Source organism: Marmota marmota, unplaced genomic scaffold, assembly GCF_001458135.2.
Source record: "Marmota marmota marmota unplaced genomic scaffold, marMar, whole genome shotgun sequence".
NCBI lineage: Eukaryota > Metazoa > Chordata > Mammalia > Rodentia > Sciuridae > Marmota > Marmota marmota.
In genome coordinates, this window is record NW_025999944.1 from 7726004 (window position 1) to 7743478 (window position 17475).

Here is a 17475-nt window from a genome sequence, read left to right on the forward strand (position 1 = left end):
GCCCAGCGGGCTCTGGAGTCCGCGGGGTCTCGGCCGCCGCCTGCCAGGCGACTCGATGGCCTCGGAAGATCTGGGCGGGTGCGCTGGCGGCCGTGCTGGGGGGCCAGGGGCTGCGCGTACAGAATTGTGACTCGGGGCCAGCCGGTGAGCCGCCCGCGCCCGTGCGGCTGCGGAAGAACGTCTGCTACGTGGTGCTGGCCGTGTTCCTCAACGAGCAGGTGAGCGTCCGCCCGCCGGCCCTCCTCTGGGCCTCGGGAGCGCGCAGCCAGCCCAGGTGGGGACCGAGAGCCAACGGCCGCAGCCACCACTGCACTGTGCGTGGCGCTTCCCAGTTTTACAAAGCACTGTCACACTTGCATCTGAGCCCTGCGATTGTCCCGATAGACAGAGGCGGAAACTGAGGCCCGCGAGCTGTTGGTCCCACTCAGTAGGCCTCAGCTCCTTGCCGGGAGGCTTTGGTATCCCCCCTCCATTCCAGGAGTCTAGGATGGGGTGACACGGAGTGGGACCCTCTAATGGCTGGCTAGGACTTCCAAGGAATGGAATGAGGCGCTTACACTCAGGTCTCTGGCGCCCTGAGAGTTCTTTTTTGGGCTGATGTCTGTACAAGTCAATGTAATGACAGTTACAAGTGGCCAAGGCCATAGGGAGGGGTCACATGGGACGAGATGGGGGTGACTGCTAGCTTCAAAGCTCAGTTCCCAGAGTAGGGACTGGCCACAAGTTGTTTGTAAACCCCAGGGGAAAGTGACAGCTACACTGTGATATATATAAACACCAATCAGTACAGGACAAGTGGAACCCTCATTCTAGGGCCTTATCTCCAGCCCCTGAAGCAGCTCCCAGGCATCTTAGCCCCTTGCTGAAATGGAAGTCTTTCTGAATTCACAGAGGCATAAATTATTACAAAGAAAGTTTTTCTTTAGCCCCCAGCCACACAAAGGCCAGTGTCCTGGACAGCTCAGCATTTTGAAGGTGTCCACCATTGAGGGAGTCTTGGGCTTCCACCTTTTAGATCCACTTGGGCTCCTGGGTGGGAAGGTTGCTTGTTGGGCTGCTCTTCTGGAGCCCCAGACTGCCAGCCAGGTTGGGGGTGAAGATTCTCTCTGCCCCCTCAGGATGAGGTGCTACTGATCCAGGAGGCCAAGAGGGAGTGCCGGGGGTCATGGTACCTTCCTGCGGGGAGAATGGAGCCTGGGGAGACCATCGTGGAGGCACTGCAGCGGGAGGTGAAGGAGGAGGCTGGCCTGCACTGTGAGCCTGTGACACTGCTCTTGGTGGAAGAGCGGGGCCCCTCCTGGATCCGCTTCGTGTTCCTTGCTCGCCCCACAGGTACAGCCCACTTGGTGGCATGTGAGAAGGGGCCAACTGCCACCTTTCCCCCAGCTTGTCCTTTGGTGAGAGGAGCCCTTCCACAGCCAGCCCTGTTCTGACTGGTACAAGATTGGTGCTGGCTGATTGCAGCCTGAGGGCTCATGGCCTCCCTGATCGGGGCTGGAGTTCTTGGGCGTTCTTTTACTTTGCCAGTCCCCACGCTTCTTTTAATACCTTCTCCCTCCCTCCCTCCCTGTGCCCCAAATCTCCCCTAGGTGGGATTCTCAAGACTTCCAAGGAGGCAGATGCTGAGTCCCTGCAGGCTGCCTGGTACCCACGGATCTCCCTGCCCACTCCACTACGAGCCCATGACATTCTGCACCTGGTAGAGCTAGCTGCCCAGTACCGCCAGCAAGCCAGGCATCCTCTCATCCTGCCCCAAGAGCTTCCTTGCAGTGTAGTCTGCCAGCGGCTGGTGGCCACCTTTACTAATGTACAGACTGTGTGGGTGTTGGTGGGCACAGTGGGGATGCCTCATTTGCCCATCACTGCCTGTGGCTTTACCCCCATGGAGCAGAGGGGTGGCATCAAGGTGGCTGTCCTGCGGCTGCTACAGGAGTGTCTGACCCTGCACAATTTGGCAGTGGAGACCAAGGGGCTGCTGGGACTGCAGCACCTGGGCAAAGAACATACAGATGGCATCTGCCTGAATGTGCTGGTGACAGTGGCTTTTCGGAACCCAGGGATCCAAGATGAGCCCCCGAAGGTTCTGGGTGAGAACTATTCTTGGTGGAAGGTGATGGAGGGAGACCTACAAACCCAGCTCCTACAGAAGCTCCAGGAATCTTCTGTTGTCCCACTAAACAGATAGGGAGGTGCCAGCAGTGGGCAAGAGCTGGGAAATAGGACTTCTCTATCAGACTTTGCCTCCCTCCCTCCAAGGCAGGCAGGGGGCTGGCAGTCTGATTGCACAGAGAGCAGGGGCAGTTTTCCTGATTCTCAGGGAAACTTTGTGGAACAGGCCACAGGCTCCTGCACTGCACTAAAAGGGACAGTGCCTTTTAAGCAAGTCTAGAGTGCAAGCACCTAGTTGCCTTGAGGGTACACAAATGCTTCTCCCTAAGTGGATGAGGAGCACTCTGATCCCCAAATGGCATCTCCTCACTTTCTGTGCCCACCTTGGTAAAGGACTGCATGCTGATTCTTTCAAGCAATTACAACTTGGAGGAGGGTGTAGGGAGGCCTTTGAGGGAGAGCCCCTTGTGGAGTAAATAGATGTTGCTCACCTTGCCTTTCCTGCCTAAATGTCTCTGGGGGGGGGGGGGTGACGTGAGGGAGGCTCTTGTTCAGGAGACCTGCTGCTCCTCTGTCCCACCCACAGCCACCCAGGCGTCCCCCCTTCCACCCAGTGCACCAACAGGGTGGCTGGGGCTGGTACCTCCTGCTGTTCACTGCAACCTCTAAGCCCACCAGGGCTCTTGCCATCTCTTCTGTCTTGCTGGGCAGGATGTGACTGGGAGGGGCCACACCCTTCGTGAAAACAGCTCAGACCCCTCCAGAAGTTGAGCAGCTGGGGCCTTGGGAAGATGCAGGTGGGTCTGGAGCCGGAAATACCGCCCCTGCCTCTGCCTGAGCTTCCCAGGCTCTGAGCCTACCCACTCCCTCTCGCCTCTGCCTGCTTGTATTTTCAGCCCAAGCTGTATTAAACCCTTTCTTCAATTCCTCTCAGATTCCTGCCAGATCATAGCAGGAGGTGTGTGTGTGTGTGTGTGTGTGTGTGTATTTTCAAATAAAAGAACTTTAGGGGAAAACCAAAGTAACAAAGAAAACATATCCTGTGCTGATCACCACATCTAAGGAGTAGATTTCTGACTCCGAGCAGGTGAACACTTGAATGGGCTTTCCTTTGGGTAATTACCCAGGGGAACTCTGGCCTTTCCCAGCCCCTGCCTTCTCTCAGCTGCCATCTTGTCTCTCTGGCCTCTGGAGAGAGGCTGAAATCCTCAGCCCCTCTGAGACACATCTTGTGAATGATGAACCAAACCCTTTTTGGTTCACTCTCAGAGTGTCTGAGAGACACCTCCCTCCCCTGCCACTCCAGTCCACACCCACTATTCAGCATGGTCGTTTTCCACAAGAGGAGCACATGAGAGTCACATAGAGAACTTCCATACCCTACGGCCCCACCCCCAAACTGACTTAACTGCTGGGGGAGACAGGCCGGGCACTGGCATTTTAAAAAGGGTCCAGGTGTGCACATGCCTATAATCCCAGCAGGGAGGCTGACGCAGGAGGATCGCAAGTTCAAGGCCAGCCCCAGCAACTTAGTGAAATCCTGTCTTAGAATTAAAAAAAAAAAAAAGGTCTGGGGATATAGCTCAGGGGTTTAAAAGAAGAAAAAAGGCCAGCTTAGATTTTAATGTGCACCCAGTTGAGAGCCACAGGAGGGCCCTTCTCTAAGTTCTCTGCCTGCCTGACCCTGGAATGCTGTTGGTGACCTCTCAGAGGAGCCCTCCCCTCTAGACACATCTAAGGACAAGTATGTTAAATATCAGGCCTGCCCTTCACTAAGAGGAGAGTTAACGCAGCACACAACAAATCCAGGAAAAGGAGACCTGCATCCAGACACTCCCACATGGCCTGTCCCCTCCTGGTCCCTCCCAGGCTGGCAGGCTGTTGTAGATGAGCTGAGTAGAAACAGTGTCGTGTGGCTCAGCCAAGAGAGTAGTTCCTGGCAGGTGTGGAGGAATATCGGATTTGCGCGGCCAGAGCCTGTCTCCATTTATCACCCACCTATGCGCCAGTGCTGGAAAAGGAACTGAACCTGTCTTCTTAGGGGTGGAAGATGGGCCCAAATTAGCAGAGAAGCCCGGGTAGGGGATGAGAAGGCTGAAGAAGAACACAGCCATCGAGTCCACGCAGTCACACTGTTTATTGCTGTGCTACCTGGGGGAAGACACCGTGCAAATGCCAAAGTGCATTGATTAGAGGCCCGGGACTCTCAGACCCTCGAACAGTTTAAGAATCTGTGTCCAGACCCGATCCAGCCACTGTCTGCTCTCCTGCCACACCAACACCCTGTGCACACATGCACGGCATTCTTCCAAGCAGCAAGAGTCCTCCCCCGCTGGAGGAATGCGGGAGAGGTAGAGGTCACTGAGTTCCCTCCTCTTTCATGTCACCTCTTGGCAACCTGTGCCAGGCTTCTAGAAGCGGCATGGGCAGGAAAAGGAAGCGAAAGGGGCTCTGGCTTGCTCCTCCTTGCCCAGGAGCGAAGCCAGCAACTGCAGTCCGGCTGTGAGGTAATGCCTGGCTACGCCCGTGTTCCTGCAGGTCGAGACAGATTCGGCTGGGCGGGGTAGCAGACCCAGCCGTGGAGTGCACACAGGGAGAACAACACCAGAACCAACTGCCTGTGCCTCGGCCCCTCCCCACCAGGCCTCGGGGGTCTGGAGGCAGGGGTGTCCTGCCCATCTGTACCCTGAGGTCCTGTGCTCCAGCTGTTCCACTGGGAGCATTGAGAGGGAGTTGGATTTTGGAGAGCAAGGATGGCCTCCCCTGGTCACTGACCTCTCTGCCCAGGTGTTGTGGACCTGCTGAGACGGGTTCAGAAGGCGCCAGAAAGGAAGCAGCTGGAGCTGTGTGGACTGGCACCTGGCTCCCCAGCTCCAAGGCGCCCACCTGCCCTGGCTGCCATGGCTCTGGGGTTCTCATTAGTGGCTGCCCCCGCCTGGGTGCGGAGCATGCTTTGGACATGTGCCATGAAGCAGTTGGGAATTTTGCAACAGTCTCCAGTAGGGCAGGGCAGGAAGAGGGGGATCCCCCACAGTCCCCTTCTCTGCCCCTTCTCCACAGCTCAAGCCAAGAAGGCAAGAAAAAATGACAAATTTCAGCAGCTTCCATGGTGCCTCGTGACAGGGCTTCTGGTCCCCATCTCTCTGGCTTGGGTTCCTGGGAGCCAGGAGCTCAGTCCCCATTGCCCATGGAGTTATCTGTCACAGGTCATGGCCTTGACCACACAGGGACAGCACTGAGGGAACAGTCCCATAACACAGAAGGGTCAGGGTCTGGGCGCTCACTGGCCACCACTCACATTCTCCGAGAAGGCCCGAGGACCCTGATGCCTGGGAAGCCATCTCTCTCTCTTGCTCCTTGGCACTTCAGAAGCCCACTCCCTGAAACCCTGGCCCATGTGGTCAACAGGTCAAGGCCTCCCAGAGTTGGCCTGGGAGCTGAGGCCCGCAACCCAGAGGAGAGCAGTGGCAGCGGAGCCAGGCAGGAGGCAGCTTCTGAGCAGAGGTTTGGACAGGAGTCTCCTCACCTGCCCGTCATGCTCCTGGCTCAGACTTGCCCTTCCGGGGGTGGGGAGAGGTTCAGCTGAGGACCATGTGGGGGAAACTTGACGAAAGCGATGGCAGCCAGCTCCTTGCAGAACTCCTCAAGTACGACCACACCCTGAAGGAGGATCTGGTGGTCCAGCCTGAGGGGAGACGGCACAGGGGACATGGCTGGGTGGCAGAGGCATGTGCCTAGCATGGCAACCTAATATCAAGGCTTGACCCAGTGGCCAGACACGCTCCCGACCTGAGGAACCTTCTACCTCCCTGAGGCACCACTACCCTCGGTTACTTACTGCTCCCCAGGGACCTGGCCCATCAGTTGCTTGCGTACCAGGAGCAGTTTGCCTGGGAACTGGGGTACCCTCTGAATTCTTTGCATCAAGTCTCCAATCACCTAGAATGGGAACCAGAGAGGACTGAGATGGGAACCAGACATATTTCTGCAGGCTCCCCTGGCCCTACTGTGCCGTAGGGGTGAGCAGGGGGACCTATCTCTCCCTGACTGGCAAGAGTGTCCAGCCCCCAGCCCCCTTCCCTGATCCCTTCCTTCCTGTTCCCCAACATTCTTACCCTAACAAGCACAGAGAACAGGCTCCGGCAGCCAGGGGCCAGGTTGATGTAGGGATCCAGGAGGTACTCGTGGATATGGGGGTGGGGGAAGAGGGCGAGCCGGGACAGGACTGAGGTCACTTGCAGGTTCAGGCTGTATGGCTGTAGGGAATGAGATGGACAATACTGAGGATTGGCAGGGGGTGGTGAGCATTTTTTCACTCCCCCAGCAAGGCGCCTGGCTGGTGTGAACGTGTGCGGGGGTGGGAGGCTCACGTGATGTGTGTGTGTCATGGATTCCCTGGGGCTGAGGGCCAAAGCATGTTAGGGCGTGTGAAGCAGAAGCAAGATGGGCTTCCCGCCTGGGGAAAGGCGAGGGGCCATGGAGATGGAGACCCAGAGATGGGCGTCGAGCCCTGTGGCTAGCCCCTGCTCTCTTGAAGGACTCAGAGGACCCAACCTGCAGTTCTTCTGGGGCCCAATCCTATTGGCTACCTGATCCAAAATCCGGGCCATGCGGTCAAACAGCACTTGGAGGAAGGGACCCTCAAAGAAAGGCCGTTCGGGCTCATGGAGGTCCAGGGGTGCAGGACCCAGGGGCCAGCCCCAGGGGGCGACGCGGGAGCTACACTCCTGGAACTGAAGCAGAAAGGAGGAGAGTTGGGGGACAGTTGAAGGGCCCAGCCGAGGGACCCAATGCAGGAGGGATGGGCCTGGGGCCCCTTGGGCAGGACACCAAAGGAGTTTGTCAACCCAAGGTCTCAGAAGGACAAGAGGGGTACTTACTGCAGAGTTGCCACTTACCAGTCCGTAGGCATCGTGGACATACGTGTCATAGCCAGTCTCCTCCAGGAAAGCTGAGGTCTTGGCCTCCTCCGGCACCAGGCAGAGGAAACTGGGAGACAGAGCCTAGGTGTGGAGGTGCTTCCCTGGGCTTCCCTGCTCACTGGACCCCAAAACAGAACACAGGTCAAGAGGCTCCGACTGCCTAACCTGCTCCCCACCTGTTGACGATCTCGGTAACTGCAGTCTTGCCAGGGGCACTCGTGGGAGGAGCGGTACGAGGTTTTGCAGAAGGTGAAAAGCCGCAGTCGAGGAAGCCGTCGTCGGTGAAGTAGGGGTCTTCCTCCAGGTCTCTGCAGCCAGAGCACACAGGCGGCACCAATGAATGGCTGCTCGTGGGCGTGCTGAGGGCTGAGCTGGGTCCTGGGCAGCCCCCGGCCTCCCAGTTGTACTTACAGGGTGTCCTCATAACTCTCGGGCTCCGGTGAGCCCCGGGCCACGTACAGACGGCCGTCGAGGTTGCACAAGACCAGGTCACGGATGACCTGCTCATGGGGCTTCTGGAGCAGCTCCTCGAACAGCCTCAGTGTGGCGATGCTGATCTGGAGCAAGAGGGGATGGCAGGGTGCCCCCCACCTCAGTGTCTAGGAACTGCTAGCCCAGATAAAGAAAAGTCCTCTAAGGCAGGGGTCACTGCTGTTGGCCAGGGGCTAAGACGGCAGGCTTTGGGGCGAGAAGTTTATGGAGGGTGGCCCAGGAACCAGGAAAGCTGGGTATAGTCCTCATTTTGTGACCTTGTGTGGTGGGGGTGGGGTGGAGCTGGAAATCGAGCCCAGGGCCTCAAACATGTTAGGCAGGCAATCTACCACCAAGCTACATCCCTAGGCTCTGTTACTTATTTGATGTGCTATCAGAGGCAAGGCCACTGCCTCAGTTTCCCCATCTAAAAATGGGACTATCAGCTTCCCCTACATCACAGAGGGTTTAAGCCTCCAACAAGCCAAGTAAATGGGAAAACTACGGTAACACACAGCAACACGAAGAGTATATTGTCACAGAAAATTACTGGGTAACAAAAACAGCTCAGCCGCCAATCACCTTGTCATTGCTTTGAGGGGCTCAAGGCCTCAGAGGCAGAATCTCCTGGGCAAGCTAATGAAGATGGGAAGAAGTGCTCAGGAGACCCCCTTGGCAGGGTGGGAGTGAGCAGAGTCAGGCGTCCCTCTGTCTTACCTCGTCGGAGAGGTGGTCGCAGTGTCTGATGAGGTGTGAACACAGGGTACGGGGGTTGTCCTCAAGGGCTGCAGGCTGCTGGTCAGGGCCCAGGAGGAAGGCCACAGCTTCCTGCAGCAGCGCGGGGGAGCGGAGCTGGCGCAGCATGGCCGTCAGCAGCGCAGTGGAGGTCAGGATGCTTTGCTCAGATCTATGGGCAGAGGGCACCTTAGCCAGGCGGGGGATCTGAGCTAGGTGGAGAGAGCACAGGGGCAGGGGGCGGGAATGGGAGCAGTGCTGCAGAACCCTTGGCTGCTCTCCTTACTTCTTTGGTTCATGTGTCCTGGGTTATGTCCTTGTGCCTACTGATGTCATATAGTTGGGGTGGGAGGCTGTCATTCAGCCCATGTAACTCAGAGTGATGTGCCATCAGGGGCAGGCCTGGCAAACTTTAACCAGTGAAGTACACAGACCCAACTCTAGCCAAGGAGTTACCTAGTCTTAAAGGGACAGGAAGGGGCTTGGTGTGGTGGGCATGATGAAGACCAGGGCCAAGGCCCAGGAAACCGGACAGATACTTACACATGCAGGAGCTGGGGCTGCAGAGTCTCCACAAACAGCTTCTCAGCCACAGTCTTTGCCAAGGTATCTGCAACCACCTGAGTGCCAAAGAGCGTGTCTCCACTGTGTTCATACCCATCACAATTTCCCTGGGAATCTCTGTCTTCACAGTGCCCACATATCAGACAGAAGGGCTGGGCTCACAGGGACCCTGCTGGCTCCTGGCCCTGGGCAACCAAGTCACTGCTCCACCTGTCCTCGAGATGGGATGGTAAGGGAAGCCGGGAGAGCGCCCTGGCTGGGCCCGCCCCTGCTCACCACGTGTGCCTCTGTGATAAGGTGGTCGCAGTAATCAAACCAGCCCAGGAAGGCAGCCAGGGCCTCCTTGCCAGGGAAGGATGCTTCATCGGATGGGGCACTGGGTAACCTAGGGAAGTGGAAGGTGGGAAGTCTGGAGGGTGAGAGAAAAACTTCAAGATCTTCCCCAAGGACAGCTGGGAGTGGGCCCTCTCTTCCTCCTCTGGAGCCGCTATTGTTGGGACCAGTTCTACGGCAGGCCTTGTGATCAAGACTGCAAAAGTGAAGCTTCCAGAAGGCTGACAAAGCCCTTGGGGATTCTCTGTAACCTCAAGAAGAAGGTGGCCAGCAGGGACTCCCATCCCATGTGGAAAACCAGAGAAATCAGCGGCCTTCCTGGCCAAGGACCTACCTCCAGCTGATGCCCTCTAGAGCTGCGATGTCTGCGGGGTCGAGGAAGGCAGGCAGGGATCGGTACAGCTGGCAAAGGTGCTCTGCGATGGCCATGCAACAGGGGCTGCTCTGCACCAGGTAGGTGGCAGCTGCTGGGGAGGCCACACTTACCAGGAGCAGCAAGTTCTCCTGGGCCTTCAGGGCCACTCGACTCTTCTAAGGGGATGGGGACATACATCAGGAACATGCATCTGAACCCCAGATCGCCTCCTAACAACTCACCCCACCCCTTCCTGTCTCCACCCTTGTCATCTCTATGGCCAGCACCTTGCTCTTGCACAGTCCAAGTAGGGAGGTGATCAGGGTGCTCTCCCCGGTCCCACTATCTGGCCCCTCAGTCTCAGCAGGCAGGTGGCTGTTCAAGGCCTGGGCCCCACAGTGCTCCCCATCCAGCTGGGATCCTTTGTCAGGAGCACTGCTGTGGAAATGGTCCTTGTCCGTGTGGCAGGCTGAGTCTTTGGACAGGGCGGTAGACTCTCTGGGTGCCTTCTTCCTACTGATGATTTTTTTACCCTGCAAAGAAGGAGGGATGCCAGGTCACAGTGGAGAACATTCCCCTGGGACCTCCCTTAAGAGTGCAGGGACAGGGCCTCAGCCTGGAGTCACAGAGAAGCTGCCTGTGACCTCTCCTGCTTGCTCAAAGGGCTTAGGGGGCTTGCCCCCGGGGTTCCAGGTCTTCCCCTTCCTGTTCTCTGCAGAAATGCTTACTTCCAGGATGTAGGTGAGCAGCTCTGGATCCTGCTGGATCTTGGAGCAGAGGACGCTGGTGAACTGCACCTCCTCCTTTTCTGTGAGGGATCCAGGGACTGACCCACCAAGTCGGAGAAGTTTCTGGAAGGGTAACAGGGCAGAAACAGGGGTGTAGGGTGGTGGGGAAGGAGGGCCTCCTACCCAGATACCCCTTGGCTTCCTGGCCCCTCACCTGCACAGGCCTGTGGACACTGAGGTAATGCAGCAGGGGGTGTTGCACCTGGACCAGGACTTTGCTGAAGAACTGGAACACCTGCTGCCGCATGCCTGGGGGGTACTGGGGGTGGGAACAGAGCGCCCTGTCAGTCGAGGCCACAGCTACCTGCCCAGAACGCTACTCCCCAGAAAACTATGGGCTCACTTCCTCATCATCATAGCTCAGAGCCTGCCTTCTCACAAAGTGTCCTTCCCTTGCATGATGTTTCAAACCTGCCTTCCTTGTGCTCCAACCCCCTTTCCTGCCTTAGTTTTCTCATAACTGAGAAGTTATCAAACATACTACAGCTGGCCCTCCACATCCTCCAACCTTAGATCAAAACTATTAAAATGCAAAAATCCCACATTGCATCTATACTGCAGATGTACAGACATTTTTCTTGTCATTATTCCCTAATCAATGCAGCAGAACAACTAATTTCAGAGCATTTATTTTGATTCTGATACCAGGGATTGAACCCAGGGAAGCTTTACCACAGAGCCACATCCCTAAACCTTTCAATTTATTTTTGAGACAGGGTCTTGCTAACGTTACTTAGGGCCTTGCTAAGTTGCAGAAGCTGACCTTGAACTTTTTTTTTTTTTAAATACTATTTTATTTTTATTTATTTTATTTATTTATTTTTATGTGGTGCTGAGGATCAAACCCAGGGCCTGAGCCACAACCCCAGACCTGCCTTGAACTTTCAATCCTCCTGCCTCAGCCTCTTGAGTCACTAGGATTGCAGGCATGTGCCACTGCCCCAGCCAGCACTTAAATTTGTATTAGGCATTGTAAGTAATCTAAAGATGACTTTTTTTTTTCCAGTACTGGGGATTGAACCTAGGGGTCCTCTACCACTGAGCTACAACCCCAGCCCTTTTTATTTATTTATTTATTTATTTTTTGAGGCAAGGTCTTGCTAAGTTGTCCAGGCTGGCCTCAAACTTCTGCCTCAGCCTCCAGAGTCTCTGGGATTACACATGTATACCAACCACACCTGGCCAGATACAATTTAAAGGTACAAGAGGATACATATAGGTTATATGCAAACATGGTCCTCCCTTGGTATATCCATGGGACACTGGATCCAGGACCCCTTTCTAGAATAAGGGACTTGTGCATCCGTTGATTTGGTATTCAAGGGGAGATGGAGTGGGGTCCTGGAACCAATCCCCCTAGGATAACAAGGGCCAACTGTACACAGTTATCCGGCCCCTCACCCATGAGGATTCCTCTCTTCTTGTCACTGCTGTGTCTAGAACACAGCCCGGCACACCTCAGGTGTTCAGTATATCTTTGCTGAATGAGCATAAAAAGAATAAGAGTCCCTGGGAGGAGGTGGGATGTCCCAAGTAAGACAGCCACAGTAACCCCTTCCTTTTGGCTCACTCACCCTTAGTGTGTGTGAGTACTGGGTGGGACAGGGTAGAAAAGCCTGGAATCCAGGGGCTGGCTAGAGTGGAAGTTTCTGGAGGCTCCCTGGGCATACCCACCTCGGCCTTGCCCAGCGTGCATAGGGTCTCCAGGATCCTGTGCTGCAGCAGGTATTCGAGACAGGGCCCTGCCTCGCCAGCCGCCACCTGCTGCCGCTCCTCATACACCAGGATGTCCAGCATCTGCCTCAACCGCCAGGGAATATCTGTTTTCTTGACTGGGGTGTTTTCATCTAATTGAGATTTAGGAAGCAAGGGTGAGTGGGATGAAAATGGGCATTTGTCTTAAAAACTGTACCCTCTCCTGCAGAACCCGGAAGGGGGAGGTCACACCTGGGAGATGAGGGAAGGGGTTGGGGACAACCAGGAAATGGAAGTTTGCAGTTCATATATTTTAAAAGTCCTTTTGGATGAGGCCCAGGATATGGCCCCAGCACTTTATCACGGGGTAATTTTCCTACAAAATCCGAGACAAGGACACATCATGGGCCCACAGAAAGACATTTTAGAAGCTGCCTGCCTGTCTGCTCTGGGCTTGAGTGAGCAGCTGAGGGCTTAGGGGTCTGTCACATATAAGGCTATTTCTAGCAGCTTCCTGAGTGACAACCTCCTGGGGCCTGTTTATGCCCCTTTTCCACTCACAAAGGACAGTACCGTTTTTTTACAAAGCATAAATCAATCTGCACACCACCCCAACCTGTTCCACCATCATGGAGGAGCTGGTTGGTGGGGCCTCAGGAGTCAGCCTCACAGGGTGCTGGGTTCTTATAGAGAAAGTTTTGGGACTTGCCTTGGAGCACCCCCTAGCTTTCCTCTAAGGCATAGGTTCTTCGGCAAGGTGGCCTACCTCATCCTCTCAGGATGCCTCAGGTCTAGGAACCATTTTGGAAATTAAAAATTGGATGCAGATCTGTTAAGAGAGCTGTAAAGGGGTGGTTCCCAACTGGGTGTGTGTGTATGGAGGGGGGGGTCAGTGTCTGAAGACAGTTATGGTTGTTATGATGGAGGGGCAGGAGGTGGAGACTAGAACTGCTGCTCGACAGACAAAACTGCACAAAACATTCCCCCTCTACAAGAACAATACTGTCCAAATGTCAACTGTGCTGACACTGAGAACCCTGAGCTAACAGAGGGTCATAAGAGTGCCCAAAGGCCACTTTGTAATTTCTTGGGCTGGTTCAGGCTGGAAAAAAGCTTTCGGAACACTGTAGCCTGGAATCACACAGTCTGAACGCTGGGAGGTAGAAAGCTAAGGATGCAGGATCTGGTTACCTGGCAACCATTCTGCATCTACCAATCCAGGCATGTTGACTACAAAGCAACCAATCAGATTCTGCCCCTCAGTGAGTGATCTTAGAGGCCAAATGACCCAAGGCTTTGGCCCTCTAAGGTGTCAGCTTAAAGAAAAGGACCCAGGCATAGGCCAGACCTTGGTTTTGGTTCTCTTCCTGTCCCAGATCTCTACAAGGGACATGTCCCTAGGTTGGCCCAGGGAAAGGGGAATGCGTTCCATTTCTTTTCACCAGTAACCCTAGGCACAAGCACTCGGGGGATAAAGGCCTGGAGGTTCTACCTAGCAGGAAGCTGAGGCAAGTGAAGCCACCTTCACCCTGCAGTCAGGCCAACGAGATCCCCAACCCCCGTGTCCCTGCTCATCCCGCACACAGCTCCTCTCCTAAAAGGTGAGGATGCAGTCTGCAACCACGCCACAAAGATAGGCAACCAGGGCTCTGTATCCCCTTCTGTCTGTTCCCTGTCTCCACGGGCTTGGCCCCAACTCTGGCAGTGGATGTCAGCTACACTGTGACCCTCTGACCAAGTCCTCCTCCAGGAGCCCCCGGGCTGGGGAGAAGTGGCCCCACCTGTGCTCTCGATGTAGTAGTGGGTGACGCCCTTCCAGTGCTCCACGAAGGCCTGTAGCAGGTCGATGCTGGGTTCCCGCTGCAGAGAGAGCAGAGCCACAACCTCAGTGGGGCTCCATGACCATGAGCTCCACCACCGGCTCTCCCAGGGACAAACACCCCACGCTCCTGTGATGTGCCAGTCGGGTGGGCACGAGGCCCTGGAGGAGGCACTCCACTCCAGCCTTTCAAAGAGAAGAGGAACATCTCTCCATGACCCACAAGCACTATCTCCATCACTTTCCAAGGTCCTCCCGGCACCATTCCCCACTGCCCCTCCCTTCCACAGGTCCCTATCCAGCACACCCCGTCCTGGAGAGCTAAGCATGTTGATGGGGAAACAGACAGCACTTCAACACAACCTGGTCACGCTAAAGACAGGCACAGGCAGGAACCAAAACATGTACAACGATAAAAAGTGAGAGCCAGAGGCGGTGGCTTGTAATCCCAGCGGCTCAGGAGGCTGAGGCAGGAGGATGCTGAGTTCAAAGCCAGCCTCAGCAAAAGCAAGGGGCTAAGCAGCTCAGTGAGACCCTGTCTCTAAATAAAATACAAAATAGGGCTGGGGATGTGGCTCAGTGGTTGAGTGCCCCTGAGTTCAATCCCTAGTATCCCCCCACAAAAAAAGTGGGAAACACTGCAAAGACAAGGCTTTAGGTCCCTTCAATCGGAGTTATGAAAATCGGTGTTCAGGGCTGGGGTTGTGGCTCAGAGGTAGAGAGTTTGCCTAGCATGCCTGAGGCACTGGGTTCGATCCTGAGCCCCACATACAAATAAAAAATAAAGACACTGTGTACACCTATAACTAAAACAACTAATAAATATTAAAAAAGAGAGAAAGAAAATCGGTGTTCACCACCATGACAGACTATTCAGCTGGCCAGGGCACATCAGCAAGACACAGAAGAAGTGCCCTACTATGGGTTTCCCTCTTTCATCAGGCTGCACCCCTTAACCCCTAGTTGATCACCCTTGGCCCCTGCCTTCTGAGAGAGTTGGGCCACTGTTCCGAGCAAGCCCCTCAGCTCTCCTGTTCTGTGAAAGCTCTCTCCATCTCCATGTTCTCAGACCCAGTGACCAGCACTTTCCCTGGAAACTTCTCCAAAAAAGGCCATTCCTCTTTTGTTGCAGAGTGAATGTTTGCAGGAGGAATATGCGTGTCAAACAGTCCCTACCCATAGGTGCTCATTTTCAACCTCTAGGTTCTTGCCCAGGGCACTCAATGCTCTGGGGTCCTCGAGTCCCTCTACACTCGCCTTGGCCCCCCAGCAAGACCCAGCAAAAGGCTGGTAGCTCCAGAAAGCCCTGTCCTGGACTCCTGCCTGAATGCAGCTCCACAGAGCTGGCCACACATTCGTCAGGTCACTGCACAGTGTCTTTTAAGAGCCTGGTAGGTGCAGAGTGCCATGCTAGATGCTGCCACAACACAAGAATGACTAAGCCTCAGTCCTCAAGAAACAGAAAGGATCTAAAATCACAATGAATAACTAAACTACAAAGGAGTAGTATGAGGCTCCAGGAGAGACAGAAAGGGGCCTCTCCCAAAGAGGGGTCACGTCTAACAGGCCAGAACAGGGAAGGCTTTACTGAGGCCACACCTGAACTCAAGCTTGAACGAGGTCAGATTTCGACTGAGAAGGAAGACATTCCCTCCAGAAGGAACTCCAAGGTGCATCTGGGGAAGGACAGGGTTGATGAGTTTGCGGGGTTTTCAAGGCCAACCCAAGAAGTCCGGGTATTATTTTGCAGGCAGCTAGGAGCAGGTCAATGCCACCTTCTAAGCAGTGTTTGAGGAAGATTCATTTGACAGCCTCTTATAGGAGAGCAGGCAAAGGCAGGAAGGATGCGTAGGAGCTAGAGCTTCAGGGGGAGAAAGCTGGACACTGGGAAGGAGAGCTTGAAGCACTCCTCATCCTGGCCCCAATCTTGTCTTCCTTCAGTTGGCTACAGGGACCATGACCCTTCTTGAAGTGTCACCTCCCACAGACTTCCAAATACTCCACGATGAGCTACTCCATCTTACTACTATGTGATGCCACTGGACTGCAAAGTCACCTCTGCTGAACTGAGAGCCCCCTAGACCCAAGGCTCTGGGTTTTACATCTGCCCGCCACAGAGGGCGCTGCCCTCAGTGAATACTCCTCATATAGTACCTATCTCTGCAAACTCTCAAGAACACTCTCTCCACAGTTCCTCACCTTGGGAAGCCCTCGAACCCCTGAAGAACACAATTATCTGTTCTGTGATGGGGTCTCACCTCCATCAAATTTAATTCACAGTCTCAAAAAAAAAAAAAAAAAAAAAAACCAAACAAAAAAAAAAAACTTAAGCTGAGCTTCAACCAAAAAGAATACTCAGTTAAAACCAGAAAGCCCAAGAGAGGGCAGGCCATCCAGCATAAGCTGTTGAGAGAAAGCTGCAGTCCTCCTGAATGTCACTAGCTACTATAATGCCAGACCAAAGAACTTGCCCCAAACTGTTTCTTTTTAGAAATATTAAAGTTTTAGAAAGAACCCAAATGATTCTTATTCTTGCTGGTCAGGAGAAGGAAGGAAGGGGCACTCTTCCAGGGTCACAGTGACTTAATCATTCAGCACAGGGAAAGACTTAGGTCCCCAACATAGGGGTAAAGTGGGAGAGGGATTCTCCATGTCAGTGGATCACACAGGGTCACACTTCCAGGACCATCTATATGTTGCATATGGTGGTGGTGGGGAGATTACCTGCCTAAAAATATCTGTCTGCTCCCAATATCTCCAGTGCCATGCCTGATCTTCCTGCATTTTAAGGAACAGGTGGGCCTGCCCTTTCTTCCTCCTTGTAGACAGACCTTTTCCCATAGGTGGAATTAGTTGATCAGATCACTTTCTAAAATGACAGCTGTGGAGACTGGGCACAGATAGGAAAGAAAGGAAAGGCCACTTTGGAACCTCTCCTCCATGGGGTGACCAGGCCCAGGGTCTCATGCAGAGAGGGACTGGGAAGCATAAAAGAGGGGTGGGGTGTGTGTGTAGAAGGTTCTCACTTTCCTAACAAGTCTGCCAAGGTAGAGTCACCATGACTGCTGACAGAGGAGCAGGTTCTGGGGGAGAGGGGTGGAACCCAAGTATGTTTCTCCTAGAACAATTTGATACACTAAACTCACCATTAGGAGAACAAGAAGTAACTTCACAGCTTCTTAGCAAGGCTGCGTTAAAGAGAGGGCTCACCTCCCACCCTATCTAAACTGCACTTTATCTTGCTGAATCAAGTGAACCCTCGGGGGCTGCCTGGAACCTGCCCTCTGTCCCAAAAGAAAATGGCAAAAAAAAAAAAAAAAAACCCAAAAACACCCATACTGACAGAATGGGAAAAACCAATACATTCTTTCACACCAGGCCACCCAGGGACCCCCACGGCTGGTCGGCCCCTCCCTTGATCAGGGTCAATTCGGCTGTGGTGTGGGATGCGTGCTGGAGACCGGGTTTCTCCCACAGAGGGCTATTTGAGGGCACTGTTTCTTTCCCCGTCTTGGACACTTGGTCACTCAGGGCCTGTACTTCCCACGGCCTGACCGCCATCAGGGTGTTGGGAGTTGTGTGGGGCTCTGAAGAGGGGAAGGGGCGTTTTTTCAAACCCAGGTGAGGGAGGGACAGAGGGGATCGGCCAGAGGAGGGCAGCAGACAGGGGCGGGGCAGGGGGCT

General features: G+C 54.5%; 2 protein-coding genes across 2 annotated transcripts; one reads left to right on the plus strand and one right to left on the minus strand.

Moving 5' to 3' along the window:
• The first annotated feature begins 18 nt into the window (after positions 1-18).
• Positions 19-3042, plus strand: Nudt18 (nudix hydrolase 18). Its single transcript, XM_015499383.2, has 3 exons — positions 19-218; positions 1119-1332; positions 1590-3042. Exons 2-3 carry the CDS (start codon positions 1188-1190, stop codon positions 2183-2185), a joined length of 741 nt encoding a protein of 246 aa, XP_015354869.2. The 5' UTR covers positions 19-218; positions 1119-1187; the 3' UTR covers positions 2186-3042.
• A 1185-nt stretch (positions 3043-4227) lies between these two features.
• Fhip2b (FHF complex subunit HOOK interacting protein 2B) lies at positions 4228-15492 on the minus strand. The gene is made up of 17 exons (XM_015499516.2): positions 15391-15492; positions 13754-13832; positions 11952-12124; positions 10432-10536; positions 10218-10340; positions 9777-10022; positions 9469-9665; positions 9078-9186; positions 8781-8857; positions 8220-8409; positions 7443-7588; positions 7208-7339; positions 7008-7098; positions 6699-6842; positions 6225-6365; positions 5948-6048; positions 4228-5794 (listed from the first exon to the last, which is right to left on the minus strand). Exons 3-17 carry the CDS (start codon positions 12072-12074, stop codon positions 5656-5658), a joined length of 2064 nt encoding a protein of 687 aa, XP_015355002.2. The 5' UTR covers positions 12075-12124; positions 13754-13832; positions 15391-15492; the 3' UTR covers positions 4228-5655.
• Positions 15493-17475: the final 1983 nt, after the last annotated feature.